General features: G+C 53.8%; 1 protein-coding gene across 3 annotated transcripts in view; it reads left to right on the top strand.

Annotated features, from left to right (window-relative positions):
• Hectd4 (HECT domain E3 ubiquitin protein ligase 4) overlaps window positions 1-16,133 on the top strand; it is a 178,055-nt gene that overhangs the window by 159,377 nt on the left and 2,545 nt on the right. For all 3 annotated transcript variants that reach the window (XM_077796126.1, XM_077796127.1, XM_077796128.1), the window contains exons 63-75: window positions 1,869-2,092; window positions 2,180-2,331; window positions 3,949-4,055; window positions 4,661-4,784; window positions 6,684-6,874; window positions 7,940-8,086; window positions 8,996-9,115; window positions 9,736-9,891; window positions 11,687-11,790; window positions 12,005-12,226; window positions 14,796-14,962; window positions 15,275-15,470; window positions 15,711-15,933. In XM_077796126.1, the coding sequence (XP_077652252.1) occupies window positions 1,869-2,092; window positions 2,180-2,331; window positions 3,949-4,055; window positions 4,661-4,784; window positions 6,684-6,874; window positions 7,940-8,086; window positions 8,996-9,115; window positions 9,736-9,891; window positions 11,687-11,790; window positions 12,005-12,226; window positions 14,796-14,962; window positions 15,275-15,470; window positions 15,711-15,933 (2,133 nt within the window). The remainder of the gene's footprint in view (window positions 1-1,868; window positions 2,093-2,179; window positions 2,332-3,948; window positions 4,056-4,660; window positions 4,785-6,683; window positions 6,875-7,939; window positions 8,087-8,995; window positions 9,116-9,735; window positions 9,892-11,686; window positions 11,791-12,004; window positions 12,227-14,795; window positions 14,963-15,274; window positions 15,471-15,710; window positions 15,934-16,133) is intronic.

Raw genomic sequence — 16,133 nt, forward strand, 5'->3', positions numbered from 1 at the left:
AATTTAATGACTGCCCACAGAGCTGAATCCAGACGGGGCATGTGTCCAAGCCAGCTGTCCCCCCAGGCTCCCCTTCAGAAGCAGTGGGAGTTGTCTGTCTAATAATTAGCAACAGTTCTTTGTCATTATTTTGTTTTTATCAGTCTTTCTCAAAATGTTTAATCTGTGTTTTTTTCTCAAATCTTTAATATTGTTTGAGATTTCATAGTAGAGTCAAGTTGTTTTGTATTTTCTAGGAAAAATATATAACACTGAGTAGAGGTTTTGTTTTTTCAAATTATTGTTCCCAGTCATGGAATTTGGAAATATTCCCTCAGCGCTGGGATCAGGGGAAAGTAAGTGAGGTCTTAGGCCCAAAATGTAAGAGCTCCCAAAAATCAGTCATTAAGATACACGTATTTTGGAGAGATGGGAGGTCTAACTTAATGGTAGAACATATATCTAGCACATGCTAGGCCCTGGGTCCAACTCACTATCAAAAAAAAAAAAAAAAGATGAATAATATTTTCATACGATATTTTGAAAAGTCAAATATAATACAACTGAGCATGTGGTGCCCACTTTACAACCAGGTACTTGAGCTCAGGAGTTTGAGACCAGCCTGAGCAACCCAGAAAGACCCCATCTCCAAAGAAAAAAAATAATGTAAAATATCCACAAGGAACAAAAAATTAAAAATTAAAATGTCGGGCCGGGCTGTGGCTCAGCGGTAGAGCGCTTGCCTAGCATGTGCGAGCCCCTGGGTTAGATCCTCAACACCACATAAAAATAAATAAAATAAAGGTATTGGGTCCAACTAAAAAATAAAAAAAAAATTAAAATGTCATGTAAGGACAGCATCAACATCAATGTTACCATTTTTTTCCTACCATATCAGGCTCCAGTACTGCTTGAACGTCACTGTTTATATTTTAATATCATGTGTATTTGGGTTTTGTTTTTTTTCCAGTGACTCCTTAAATTTCCGTCTGAGAGGCTACCTTGCTGCCCCTCAGTCCCAGCCCTGCTCCTTTGAGGGCGAGTATTTGCTCCCCCTTTCCTGCCCACTTGGCGTAGAGGAGTCTACATGGGATGCCTGAGGGTTTCCCAGTCTTCACACTTTGAATCTGGAAAGTGCTTGGGTTTGGGTAACAGGCTTTGACCTTGTGGGTTTTTTGTTTGTTTGTTTGTTTTTTTGCCTCAAATCTACAGGAAGTCTTTTCCCCTATGGCTAAATGGGCTCTGGAGAGTCTGGACAGAGTGGTCAGGGTAGAAGGGAGCAGAGAAAGCAGGAGTGCAGAATTGTTATGTGTCCCTGATGCCCCCAGGGAAAGGGCAGAGTGCCTTCTAGAGGGCTTGATTATGAACAAAAGAGTAAATATTTTCTCTAGCTCACGGTTTTCTTGTATCGGAGTCTCTGTCACACATCAAGAAAGGGCAGATCAACTCCCAGACCCCGTTTATCATACTGGTTTTGCAACATGTCCTCCAATAATGCAAAAACTCATTTAATAACTGCTCAAGAGCACGTGGCTCAAACCCAGGGGAGATCATTGCTTGCATGTGGCGGCGTCCAGAATGAGCTCTGAGGCATGCCATTCCAGGGGAGCCTGTCATTTCCAGGCAGCCAGTAGAGGGGACAAGTGCAGAGGACAGCAGCCTGGCCCAGATATGGCTCATGACCCACTGAAAACAGAGTCACAGGGCTACACCTTACTGCACCAAGAGTTGAACACATTGCTAAGGTGTGTGCCCAGAGAGGGGGATCTTGTCACCTCCAGTAGATGCCTGTTGTCTGCACTCAAAACTGCTTTCTGAAACTACGGGGCAAGTCCTGGCCTAGCGTGCTCATGGCAGAACTGTTTTGCCCTCCTTCCCTTCCATGGCAGGTGAGAAGCTGGTGCCTGGGGCCAGAGAGGTCCTGACAGAGATATTTAAGAGCTGTGCCCACTCAGAGCAGACGCTAAGCCTGACACCAGCAAAGCCCATCAGGGTCTCTGACATATATCTCAGCAAGGAGCAGATCAACTCCCAGACTCCAGGCAACCTCCTCCACATCTTCTTCACCAATGTCCGGCCTCCCAAGAAGGTGCTAGAAGACCAGCTCACCCAGGTAGTCCCCCACCCCCTGTGCCGTGCTGGGCCGCAGGTGCCCTTTTGGGTGAGCCTGAGACCCCTTTTCCCTTTTTGTGCTCTGCAGATCCTGAGGAAATACGGCGTGCCGAAGCCCAAGTTTGACAAGAGCAAGTACAGCAAAGCTGGGAAGGAGCAGCACCCCGTGAAGGTGGTGAGCACCAAGCGGCCCATCACCAAGCCGCCTGCCAAGGACAAAGCCGTGCTCAACAGTGTCAGGTGCACGCCTGCAGGACTCGGGAAGACGGGGCCAGCTGGCGGGCGGAGGCAGGGCCCCGAGCAGACACCTGAGAGGCTGTGGCACTCTTCTGCGCTGCCATGGCCTCCAGCCCTCACCAACTCTGAGACCGAGCTCACGGCAGCCGCAGCGTGTGAAAGCCAGAGCTGGCGGCAGGAGGGCAGACGGTGTGCGGTCCACTAGGCACGCGGTGCACGCCTGCCCAGAGGCCCAGAGGCTAAGGCAGGAGGGTCCCAAGTTCAAGGACAGCCCTGGCAATGTAGTGAAACCCTGTCTCAAAAAAAAAGGCGGGGGGAGCTGGGGCTATAGCTCAGCTGGTAGAGTGCTTGCCTCGCATGCACAAGGCCATGGGTTCAATCCCCAGCACCACACAAACAAACAAAAGTGGGGAGGAGTTCTAGGGATGTAGCTCAGTGGTAAAGCACCATACCCAGTACCAAAAAAAAAAAAAAAAAAAAAAAAGTATACATCTTTAATGTATAGACTTTTTTTTAAAAAAGCTATGCTAGTAATGCATAGTTATTATAGATTAGAAAATGCATATGTGTATATAGGGAAAACTGAACTATGGCTGGGGGTATAGCTTAGTGGTAGAACAACTGCTTAGCATGTGTGATGCTCTGGGTTCAATTCCCAGCACCAAAAAAAAAATAAAGATCATCCCAGACCAGCTGTTTCTAACACTGACACACAGAGCCTTTTATTTATGTGTGTGCATTATTTTCTTAAAGCATGTGCAGTGAAAAGCCACTCTTCTCCTCTGGCCTTGCCTTGGGCCCCCCTGCCTGGGACAGCCAGCATCACTCACGTGCCTTCCACATCACTCACGTGTCTGAGCACATGAGTGAACATGGACATGCATAAAGCTGGCTGGTGTACACGTGTCTGTACCTCGCTAGTCTGTTTAGTACCAGTTTTGGAGATCTTTCCAGACCACTACAGAAGAAACTCCTCATCCTTTTTTCAGTGCTCCAACATGCTCCATATATGAATCTGTACATGTGCTTGATAGAATTTTCTTTAGGTACAAGTTTATGACTCTCAAATTTTCACAGTTGAAACTCTGACAGCCAAGTCTTGCCTGGCAGGAATGAATAGAGAAGTTGGTAAATAGCCAGAACAACTCGGTGTCCTTTCATTAATTTACTTCGAGTAGCACTTTTAAATCAGCACCGTCCGTTCTGTGGGTATGGAAGTCCGTGCTATTGGTGTAATGCAGTACTCTCACCCTGCCACATTTCAAGTGTTCCAGAGAGGAAAAAACTCGTGATTTTACTTAACTTTAATTTAACCCCAAATTCCTGCATCTGACGAGTGTCTGCTTTGTTGGACACTGTAGCTCTCGAGTATGTAGAAAGAATTTGAAAAGCATCTGCAAGATCCGGCACCTTGTAAAGCATTGATTTGCTGTGAAATTTGCTCAGTACATTTTTCTCACTCAGAACCAAGGCAGTCTTAACCCAGCCCTGTCTCAACCATGCGCCCTGAGCTGGTTAGCGGAGGGTTGGGGGAGCTCGTGTGTATGTGTGTGTGCTTCTGTGCCTCCTGCGAGGAGGTGTGGACATGAGGAATTCTAATTCCAGTGCTTTGGTCTATAGCAGGACTGCCTTAAGTGAGAAGAAACCAACTGTGAAGCCCAAGTCACCAGAAAAGAGCAAACCAGACGAAAAGGATCCAGAAAAGTCGCCCACAAAAAAACTAGAAGGTAAATGAGCAGCGTGAACGGGACACAGCCTGGGAACCACTCCTGACCTGGAGCTGCACAGCCCACTCAGACAGAGCCTCTGGGCTCCTGCCTGCCGGGCTCCCTCCCACGGGGATCCCCCCACTCCCCACGGTCTGAAGTTTGGGCAGCCTTTCCGAAGACTTTGGGAAATATTCCTGGCCATGCCAGGATGCCATTTTTGTTGATTGAGTTGAGGTGAAAATAGTAGTTCTGCAAATGCTGAACACCGAGATGAAAAAGGAAGAGGTGACAGGAGACTCCTGCCAGAGGCCCTGCCTGGTCCTCAGCTGGTGACCCAAGGCCCCAGCAGAACTGGGGAAAGCGGCTCCCTGTGATGTCAGTGGGGAGTTTCTGAGACTCACACAGAGGAGGGAGGGGGAGACCTGTTCTGTTGGGAAACCAGTGGGAGGCCGAGGCCTGGGGCCTCCCCAGTGCCTGCACTGCAGTGTGACCGGCCTTGGAGGCCTGGAGAAGGGATGGATCAGGTGGACCAGGTCACAAACAGGGATGCCAGGAGAACAGGTTGGGGACCCGCGTGCACAGTTCTTACCAAATTCCTGACGCTGTGAATACTCTTCCATCAGTCCCCGAGGAGAAGTACCTGACCTTAGAAGGGTTTCACAAGTTTGTCATCGACCGAGCCAAGCAGGACATCCGCAGCGTCTGGAGGGCAATTCTGTCTTGTGGCTACGATCTTCATTTTGAGAGGTAAGAGGGTTGTTATCCCTTGGACCAGCTAGCTCATGGCTTGGGTAGCAACTGCAAGCGACACCAAAACACAGGTTCTGGAGCCAGTCTGTCCCCCCAGAAGCCTTCTGAACTGTTTCCTGAATTCTCATAATCGTTAGGTGATTTTCCTAAACATTTCCAAACAAGCCCTGTTCTCTCCCTCAGCCCACTCAGCCCTGCCCATAGCAAGACGCACTCAGTACTGAGAGGGGCTGCCTTGCACAGGCTGCTGCACACATCGGTTTTCAGAACTGAGGATTGTCTGCTGCTCAGGGCCAGCATCTCACAGTGAAGCCTCATAGTCAGCCCTCAGGTGGGGCTCAGCATCATGACGGAAGGACAGGTTTTCTGGACTTGTTTTAGAAATCAGCAAGAGGGACAACCTTGGTTTTGTTGGAAAGTAGAATCACCTATTTGGGACTAGAAACTCATTTCTAACTGGGAAGGGACAAATTGGGCTAAAAAAAGACTGCAAATTGCCTAGTGCTCATTTGTGACAGAAGAAGGCCTGGTTCATGCTGGTCCAGGGTCACACGATGCCTCGACACCTCCTTCCCTCTTTGCCAGGGATTTGTCTAAGGCAGCCAGCCTAAGAGGGGCTGTGAGGGCCTCTCTAGGGATGGGGATCTAGGCCTCTCTATGAGACTCCTTGGATGGGACCAAGGTGGCCTGTAGTGAGGAGAGACAAGAAGGTGCATCCCCAATTTCCCCTAGGTACCCCTCCTGGGTGGTGTGGTCAGTGTGGTATGTGGCCACTGGAGGCGCTGTAGGCACTGGCCAGGTGCCTGCCTGCCTGCTGGTTGCTACCCTGCCTTTTTCAGATGAATTGCACAAGGTTTGGGGAGGAAGGCCGTGCACACTGGACACCTCATGAGTGTCTGCACACAAGGAGGCAATGCCCTGTGGTTCTGTGCCCCGAGGTGAAGGCTGCCTGATGCTCAGGGGACGTCTTTCCCAGTGTTGCCCTGGGAGCTGATGACTTCAGTGCAGCTGAAGAAGGGCATGCTGTCTGCAGTCTGCCTTTCTCCCACCACTCGGGGTCATCCGATTGTGGTGGTGTTGCACATGCTCCCATGATGCTCAGCGTTCTGTTGTTGAGCATGGACTAATCTACCCAGCAGAGCCTCAGGAGCAGGCAGTTGGGTGGCCTCTGCCCCTGCTGTGCTAATGCAACCCTCCTGAGCACCCTGCGGACCAGCCGGGCCAACAGCCCTGCACGTGGATGCTGGAATAGGACGCGGGGCAAAGGCTACTGATGTCCAGCAGCTGGCCCTGTACACATGGATGTGCTGGGCATGGCCACGTGCTTGGCAAGCACCCTCTCTCTGAATTCCTTTGAAAATGTGACAGGTTCTGGCACCATTTTGAGCTCATTATACGGGTAAAGAAATCACAGATGCCAGGCATGGTAGCGCACGCCTGTGATCCCAGCAGCTCGGGAGGCTGAGCAGGAGGATTAATCGCATGTTCAAGGCCAGCCTCAGCAAAAGCAAGGCCTTAAGCAACTCAATGAGACCCTGTCTCACAATAAAATGCAGAATAGGGCTGGGGATGCTGCTTAGTGGTCAAGTGCCCCTGAGTTTAATCCCTGGTACCCTCCCCCCAAAAAATTGAAAACACAGAAAGTCGGTATACCCTAACACAACAGGACACGTGCATGTTGCCAGAGGTTGCTCTGTGCATACTCCCCCCTGGAATGCTCCACAGGCCTGTTTTGAAAGAGCTCTTCCGGTGAGGAGCAGTTTGAACACCAAGAAAGCCCTGGAGGCTGGGCAATTCCAAGCACACTCCAGGGCTGGATGTGGCTCTGTAGGAGGAATCAGCTCTCATCCTAGAAGACAGCCCCCCACCTGGCCCCTCTCCCCGCTCCTGCCCCAGGTGTGCCTGCATTGATGTCCGACATGCGCAGAAGGCCTCAAGGAAGTGGACCCTGGAGATGGACGTGGCTCTCGTGCAGTACATCAATCGGCTGTGCCGCCACCTTGCCATCACACCTGCAAGGCTCCACCCCCACGAGGTTTACCTGGACCCTGTCGATGCCACTGACCCCAGGGTGGCCTGTCTCTTGAGTATGTGGCCCCTTGGAGTAACCCCTTCCCTAATGCCCAGTGGGGACATACCCTGTGACAAGCAGTGTTTAGAAGGGCTAGATGCCATTTAGACATCTGTTACAGAAATACTTAGGGGCTCCTTCTACCTGCTAGGTGTGTCGAGAGAGGGGGAGAGACAGGCGGCTGTGACACGGCCAAGGGAGTCTCAGGCCTGTTCCCGTGCTCACTGCAGCAGGGTGAGGCCACAGACTGAGAAGCGCAGGGCTGGAAGGCAGTGCCCACCACGGCGCTCACTCCGTGCACATGCTCCTCTAGGCCAGGCTGCTGTGGGAGTGTGAGAGGGGATGGCCACCTGCATTATCCTGATGGGGAAGCAATGTATTTTTGTTGAAAGCTAGGAATACATTCAGAAAATAAGGGGCCAGCACCCACACCTGGATCTGCCCCTGGGAGCAGGCCCTGCCAGCGCCTGCCGGCCCCATGAGCTGCTGCCTCACCTGGCAGCGGGGGCAGGGCCTTGCGCTTCTGGACACAAGGGGGTAAAGGTGGGCAAGGACTTGTCCCTAACTTCAGTCTCTTGTGGTGGAGTGTGCCACAGGTGTGAGGGTGACAGTTAAGGCAGCGTGCCAGTGGGCCTTGTAACCTGGCTGGGCGCAGTGGTGCGTGCCTGGTGTGGGGCCTGGTTGAAAGGCACCCAGGACTCTGCTATTTTTGGATTTCCTATAGGCAGTAATTATTTCAGGTGTTTGAAGAGTTAAACAACATAAAGGTGGGGCAGTAGTAGAGCCCTTGCCCTGCATGCACATGGCCTGGGGCTCCCTCCCAGAGCCCACCCGCGGCCCAAAGGTAGGCTGAAGGGCCTTCCATCCTCAGGGCCCCACACTTGCCTTCTGTTTGGCACATGTTCAGGCACGTTGAGGGTCCTTGCTCACTGATAGTGTCTCTGGGGTCCCAGGAATAAAACCAGCCCCCGGTCCCACTATACATGGTCCTCCCCAGTGACAGGGATCTCCTGAGTTTGCTGAGGTAAGTGTGTTGGGCTGGCTTGGCGGAGGTCCAGCGTGACCGTCCTATCCCCCTCAGATGTGCCCATTGAGAGCCTGCGCCTGCGCTTCGCCTTGCTGCAGTCCCTCAACACCACGCTGGAGACCTTCTTCCTGCCCCTGGTGGAGCTGCGCCAGACACCCATGTACACCCACAGCATCGCGGCCCTTCTGAAGGAGGCCAAAGGTCAGTGCCTGGGCCTGCCTGGACCCTGCAGGAAGAGAGAGGTGACCTTTAAGGCACTAGAGCCAGAACCTCCAGGCAGAATGACCAGGCCTTTGTCCAACCTGCCTAGAAGACGCCCACTGCCCACCTTATGTCTAGCGGACGGGCATCCTCTGCAGCAGTAGAGACCAACCACAGCCAGGCTCAGAGGCCCACGAAGGTCATCCCAGCAGCCTGGGAGGCTGATGCAGGAGGATGGCCCAAAACAGTCAGCCTGAGCAACTTAGTGAGACCTTGTCCCAAATAAAAATTTTAAAAGGGGGGGTGGCGGTGCTGGAGATGGGCTTGTTGGTTAATACCCCTGGTTCAATCCCTGATACCAAAACAACAAGAAGAAAAGAAAGAAACTAACTACAGCAGGGCCAGGGCCTTATAACCTGGCTGGGTGCAGTGGCACGTGCCTGTAATCCCAGCGGCTTGGGAGGCTAAGATTGGAGGATCATGAGTTCAAAGGCAGCCTCAGCAACTTGGCAAGGCCCTAAGCAACTCAGTGAGACCCTGTTTCTAAACATAAAAAACAGGCTGGGGTTGTGGCTCAGTGGTTGAGTGCCCCTGGATTCAATGCCCAGTACCAAAAAAATAAAAATAAAAGTGGGCACTTTGTCTACTCAGTTTTGCACCCTCCTTGTTTGTGTCGACTGCAGAACAGGGTCCCCCGCTGAGCAATCAGAGGGCACAAGAGGGCACTGAGCACTTGGATAAATAGCACAGTCACGCTTCGCATTGCCACAGTGTGGCACTTGAGTGCCCTGCCTAGCACCTGCCTAGGGAAGACCCTGTGGGCCACCATAGCCTCTGATGGACACAGGGGTGACTGAGCAGGAAGGGAAGCAGCCCCGCCCATTCTTCTCTCCCAATTCCTCTCTCCAGGGCTGATCTTCTATGACACAAAGGTGACCGTGATGAACCGAGTGCTGAATGCCACTGTGCAGAGGACAGCTGACCACGCGGCACCCGAGATCACCTTGGACCCATTGGAAATTGTGGGAGGTAGGTAGGGGTGGCTACAGAGAGCAAAATGGTGGTGCCTAAAAACTGGGTGGGGCTGCCCAAAACAGAAGGAGCGACTAAGTCCTCCTTCATCTGGCTGCTGCTTTCATTGTGCTCTGGAGCCCCAGCATGTGGCTTCTAAGAAGCCCAGGGTGACCTCAGGGCCTCCTTTCCCAACAGCAAGAGACGGAGCCTGCCTTTACCCCATGGCCAGGCCTCACTGTGGGGCAGCGCAGCTGGGTTCTGATGGCCTTGTGCCTGCTGATCACTGGGCTCTGTCGTCAAAGGGCAGGGGCGCACCTACAGGACGGCTGGAGTCTGCAGTAGCCCCACACACTGGCAGAATGCAAGGACTTGAGGGAGGAGCCCCCTGGAGGCACTCAGAAGCCTCTAGAAGATGAGAAGGACCTGGGCCTCATCTTTGGAGGAGGGAGGGAGGTTCTAAGTGGTGGGAACCACTTAGCAAGTGCTTAGGCCTGAGACATTTGAAGATGCGAGGACAGAGGGAGGGCACAACCCAGAGGCCAGGGGAGCAGACCGAGTGTAGCAGGCTGCTTCCACGATGGAAGGGTAGGGGACAGCCATTGGAGGCTTTGACCCACTCCTCTCTCACTTCCCAGGGGAAATCAGAGCTTCTGAAAACTCCTACTTCTGCCAGGCTGCCAGGCAACTGGCCTCTGTGCCATCCTCTCAGCTCTGCGTCAAGCTGGCGAGTGGCGGCGACCCCACCTACGCCTTCAACATCCGCTTCACCGGGGAGGAGGTCCACGGCACCAGTAAGAGTCTCTCAGGGCTGCCCTAGGGAGTTTAGAATGCGGGGGCTCCTGGCTGATTTCCCCTGAGCTGCCCAGGAGCCCCCCGACGCTCTGCAGGAGCCAGGTCTTCTGGACTGACCAGGACCCACTGACCAACCCTATTCCCATGTGAGAGCTGGTGCCTACAGTGGTCTGGGGCGAGGCCACTGTCCTTGTGGTAGGTCCAGCAGAGGCAGGTCAGTTCTTTTCCCGGGAAGAGCCCAAGCTGAGGGGCTGGGTGGGCTCGGCTCAGGATACCAGGTAGGCCTAATTTCAGTGGCATGTGGCATCATTGCACTCTGCACTCTCTGGGAAATCATGTTTATTTAGCTCTAGACGTTCAGGAAGCGTCTCCGCCATGGGTGGGGGAAGAAGCCTCACTTCTCTTCAGCTGGGTGCACTAGGTGGGAGGGAGGAGGAAAAGTCCCCCAGCTCTGTCCTCCATTTCCCGCGGTCTGTCCTTGGGACACTATTGCCAGAAGTGGCAGGGAACTCTGGCCCCCTGGCAGACCCCCAGTTCTGGCAGAGCAGCTGATTCACTGAGTGCTCAGAACAGGCCAGGCCTGGGCCAGACACCCCGCCCTGCTCGGAGCAGCAGAACCCGACAGGAAGCCACCATCGGCCGCTCCACAGGTAGAAGAACTTGGACGCCACAGAGTCAGGTCACTCCCCAGGCTCAGCAGGTCTGAAAGCCCAGGCCCTTGGCCTTCCCAGTCTCTGCGGTCAGGAGCCTCCTGCCCTGTGGCCAGGCCCTGCCATCAGCCCCCATACTGGGCCCCAGGGGGGCCCTGTGTGAGTGTAGCTGACCTTAGGGCACCTACAGGGGCACTCACAGGGAAGTCCAGGGACAGATGAGGAGTTTTGTAAAAAAAACAAAGATATTTGAAAGGCAGCAGCAAAAGAGCTGGAAGATGGCCATCCTATGTGTGTCAGTGTCCTCTAAATCAGCACACACTCCAGGAGACCGCCTGCTCCCAGCAGGGCCCAGGGGAAGGAACAGGGACCAAACAAGCCTGCAAATCAGGACAGGCTTGGGCTGGGGCTGTAGCTCAGTGGTAGAGCGCTCGCCTAGCATGTGTGAGGCACTGGGTTCAATCCTCAGCATCATATAAAAATAATAAAATAAATACGTTGTGCCCACCTATAACTAAAAAATAAATATTAAAAAAAAAATTTAGGGGCTGGGGATGTGGCTCAAGCGGTAGCGCGCTCGCCTGGCATGCGTGCGTTGTGTCTGCCAAAAAATAAATTAATTAATTAATTAAAAAAAAAAAAAAAAGTTCTCCTAAGAGGTTTAAATAAAGTTGAACTGACACCTTTAAAAAAAAAAAATTTAAAAATCAGGACAGGCTTGGCACCGGGAGAGGTGCTGCCCATCAGGCTGGGCTGCGACCTCACTGAATCCTCTGCCCAGCCTGCAAGGCTCCGCCTCTCTCCCATTCAATAGAGGCATGACTGAACCCCATTCAGAGATGTCCTGAGAGCAGGGCTACCCCTGGGTCACCCAGCGAGTGAGCAGCAGAGCAAGATTTTCCTCAGCTCCCCCAGTTCTGCTCCACCATAGCCACAGTCAGGTTGACAAGAATGGATCTTCCGGGCTAAGGTGTGGCTCTGTCAGAGGCTTCCTAGCCTGGTGAGGCCCTGGGTTCAGTCCCCAGCCCTGCAAAAAGAGAAAAGATTGATTGATCTTCCAGGTCTCACGGGTGAGGTGGGAGGGAGCCTCCAGGCGCTCCTCCTGGGGACCCCTGGGTGCTGATCCAGCCTGTCTGTCCTGCAGGTGGCTCCTTCCGCCACTTCCTGTGGCAGGTGTGCAAGGAGCTGCAGAGCTCTTCGCTGTCGCTCCTGCTGCTGTGCCCCAGCTCTGCTGTCAACAAGAACAAGGTGAGGCCATGGCAAGGCGGTCCAGTTGCAGGGTGGTATCGGCTCCCTGGTGTACGTCCTCCTGGCTCTCTGCCTTTCAAGCACCTCTCTGGTCTGGGTGGGCAGGCCTTGCTGTGCCACCTGGGTGAGCTTGGGCCTGTGGCAGCCTTTCCTGCCTGCGGTGGGTGGGCGCCAAGGACACCTGTTCACTGCTGCCTCTGCTCCTGCACCTCAGGGCAAGTACATCCTGACGCCCAGCCCCATCACCTACGGGGAGGAGCAGCTGCTGCACTTCCTAGGCCAGTTGCTGGGGATCGCCATCCGGGCAGATGTCCCCCTTCCCCTGGACCTCCTGCCCTCCTTCTGGAAGACTCTGGTGGGGGAGCCCCTGGACCCTGACCAGGACCTGCAGGAAGCAGACATCCTTACCTATAATTACGTCAAGAAGTTTGAGAGCGTAAGTGAAGGCTCATTTTCTCTGGGTGGCAGCAGGGCCCTGGGCCCCCCCCACCACCTCCACTTGGCTTCAGGTAGGCCCCAGCCCCACTATGAGGAATGATCCCCAAGAGAACGCTAGCGGTGTCAGGAGGGCTGGTGTCAGAGCTCTGGCCCCTCCCTGCTGACTGAAGAAATCGGGGGTGATGTGACCTGCTCTGCCAGGCCCTCTGCTTACAGTGTCTATCCCTGAGGATGCAGGTGGAGGGTTCTTGGCAGCTCAAAGAGAAGAGGCAGGGGGAGGCACCACAAGAAGGTCTGGTTTCTTTATTTTTGGTCCAGTTTTTAAATGTTTTCACCAGTGCGTTATAGTCATACATAATACCAGGGTTCATCTGGATACAGTCATATATATAGGCAACATACTAAGGCCCACGTCAGTCCCCAGTACTTCCCCTTTCTCTGTCCTCCCACCCTTTTCCCCTCTCCTCTACTCTACTGAACCTTCCTTTTATTATATTTATTTATTTATTTATTTTAAAAATATTTTTTAGTTGTAGTGGAACACAATACCTTTATTTATTTATCTATATATCTATATATATATATATCTATATCTCTTTATATATATATATATATATATATATGGTGCTGAGGATCGAACCCAGGGCCTCACACATGCTAGACAAGCACTCTACCACTGAGCCCCAGCCCCCGCCCTTCCTTTTATTTATATATTTTTTAGATGCATGCTTTATAGATACACAGGAAGGGGAAATTTGCCGTGGTGTGCTCACATACACACACAGCAAGTCAAGGGCCCAGTGATCTCTCTCATATCTAGTTTCATCTTTAAGAGTCGCTCAGGGGCCTCAGAAAGCCCGCAGGAGGTCAGCCCTGTGGATCATCTGGGATATACCACAAAGGCTTTGAAATGGAGTCCTTCCTCCCCTCCTTGAGCACACTTGAGACACCGGTGGAGGCCACGGCAACATCAGACCAGCCCCTCCTGGAGGAGCAGGTGGCCTGTGCCCCCCGGTGCTGGTGTGGCTGAGGCTGTTGGGCCTCCCTTCCTCCCGTAGCATCACTGAGGCCCAGGTGGGCCGGGCTCTGGGCCCACTTCCTGTCTTCATGAAGTTTCCAGACTGCTTCCTGTATGTAAGGGCCCATGCTGAGGGTTTCAGTCCATCCTCACAAGCCCGGGAAAGGGCGATGGGAAGTGCCCTGCTGGCCCTGGCCATCCTCGCTGGCAGAAGGGCCAAGAACTCCGTCTGGCTCCTCAGCTGGAGAACCATGGCAGCAGGGTGGGGAGGGTCTTGGAGAGCCCTTCCAGTCCTCCTCTGCAAGGGCCCTCCGTCTGCTCCCATGGCCGCAGACCTCCACAGGGCGGTTTCAGGTGATTCTACCAACAGCAACTTCCAGGGCCACTGAGGCACCTGGTGGCCAGGGTCTCTGTAAGCAGCCAGCCATGGGAGCAACAAAGCAGGGGTCTTAGATGTCACCCTGCTGCTCTGCAGAAATAGGACTGCTGAGTCACCCAAAGGGGCTAAGCAAGGGGTCTGCCCCCTGTGTAAGCATCTCTGTCAGACACGGCTCTGAGAAGTCCTCTGGGGCTCTGCATGACAGCAAGGGACTGGGACTGCAAGATAGTAATTAGGGATGCTACATGAATGCAGATAGTAGTCCAGCCAAGGCTTCCAGGTGAAGGGGACCACAAGGCCATTGAGGGAGGCTAGCTGTGCTTCTGCCAGCAGGATGCCTGCAGCCTTCACTGGGAAGGGTGCCACCGAGAACAGAGGGTGGGTTCCAGCACTCCCAACTGTCACTATCCTTAGCAGCTGCAGGCTGCTCTCCTCTGGATCATGTTGTCATCTCCCCTGGAGCCCAGTACGCTTCTTCCAGTGACTTTTGGACCTTTATTCTGGCAAATGGTGGAAGGTAGTGGCCTGTACATGTTCCACAGGTAGAATTAAGTCTGGGCTCTGGTGGCAGGTGACAGAAATACCAGGTTCAACTAACTTAAGAATATTTAAAAATATATAGTCACTCTTTATAGGTTTGGCTTTGGGCAGAGCCGAATCCAGGTGTCTTAGGTTGGATGCAGTGGCGCACGCCTGTAATCCCAGCGGCTTAGGAGGCTGAGGCAGGAGGATCGCCTCAGCAATTTAGTGATGCTCTAAGCAACTTAGTGGGACTGTCTCAAAGAACAAAAAGGGCTGGGGATGTAGCTCAGTGGTTACGTGCCCCTGGGTTCAATCCCTGGTACCAAAAGAAAACTTAGTCTCAGTCTTTCCCAGATGCTGGCAAAGATGGCCTCCGTAGCACCAGGGGTGCCATCCTGTCATCAGAGTCACACCAGCATAAGAAGGCTGCCCTTTGAACACAGTATTAGGAAAAACCCAGGAATTTGGATCTCATTATCTGGGTCTAGGGCACAGACCCAAAGCTGAACTGACAGCCTGGCCTGTGTCCCACGCCCATTCACAGCCAAGCTGTGTGGTGCCCAGATAGATCTCTGAGTGCCACTGTCCAGGGGCATTGGCAGTGCGGCGGGCAGTGAGCTTGAGTCTGTCCTGCCTGTGTCCCTGCAGATCAATGACGAGAGCGAGCTGGAAGCCCTGTGCGCCGAGATTGCCTCCCAGCACCTGGCCACCGAGAGTCCTGACGGCCCCAGCAAGCCCTGCTGCAGGTTCACCTACCTGACCATGACGGGCGAGGAGGTGGAGCTGTGCAGCCGCGGCCGGCACATCCCTGTGGCGTGAGTGTACACAGGAGGGTCTGACCAAACCAGTCAGCCAGGGTGACAGCGGCACTGGGCCTGGGTCAAGTGACAGGTGGGAATTTCCCAAAGGAGGGGACATTGGGCACCAAGAAAGATGGTCTTCAGCTGAAGGCCTTTCTCAAGGGCACACCAGAAGCCAGGGAGGAGTGAGCTGAGCTGCCAGGACTGGGACCTCCAGGGCGCTTGGGTCTAAGGCCACTGGAGAGGCTGGGGGCCTCTGGCTGCAGCAGTGTGGCCCCAGATTCAGGAGCACCCTGTCAGCCTCTTGGGTGCTCTCCCTCACCCCAGGTGGGAGAACAAGGACATCTACGCTGCAGCCATCCGCAGCCTGCGCTTGCGGGAGCTGCAGAACGTGGAATGCGTGACAGCCGTGCGCGCGGGCCTGGGCTCCATCATCCCCCTGCAGCTGCTCACCACCCTCAGCCCCCTGGAGATGGAGCTGCGCACCTGTGGCCTCCCCTACATCAACCTCGAGTTCCTGAAGGTAGGCGGCCCTGGGCCAGGTCGGTTGAGCAGGCTGTGGCAGTGGACCTGGCACCCAACGTTGCCCTTACCTTTGATGGCAGGCCGCAGCAACAGCTTGTCTTCACACTCTGTCCTCACCATGGACTGTCACTGTAATCTCCATAACTGTCCTGTGCTTGTGGCCCATGTGTAGACTCCAAGGCTGGGATGGCTCAGCGGCGACCCCGGCCTGCTCACATCTGGGGTCTCTCCTCCCCAGGCCCATACCATGTACCAGGTGGGGCTAATGGAAACAGACCAACACATCGAGTTCTTCTGGGGGGCCCTGGAGACGTTCACCCAGGAGGAGCTGTGCAGGTTCATCAAGTTCGCCTGCAACCAGGAGCGCATCCCCTTCACCTGCCCCTGTAAAGATGGGGGCCCCGACACAGCCCACGTACCCCCCTACCCCATGAAGATCGCCCCCCCGGATGGCACAGCAGGTACTGGCCCTCCCACTCCCGTTCCAAGTAGGGACACTCAGACCCTTCTCTGTTTGGAACCAGAGCTGTCAGGCATGGCGTAACGAACGAACAGGATCCCACAGACCAAAATCCAAAACATAAGTGAGGGGAAGGGCCAGGGAGGAGCTGTGGCAACACAATCCTGATGGTGCAGATCTCCTAGCATTTTCAAAGAAAAT

Source organism: Urocitellus parryii, chromosome 3 (genome assembly GCF_045843805.1).
Source record: "Urocitellus parryii isolate mUroPar1 chromosome 3, mUroPar1.hap1, whole genome shotgun sequence".
Taxonomy (NCBI): Eukaryota; Metazoa; Chordata; class Mammalia; order Rodentia; family Sciuridae; genus Urocitellus; species Urocitellus parryii.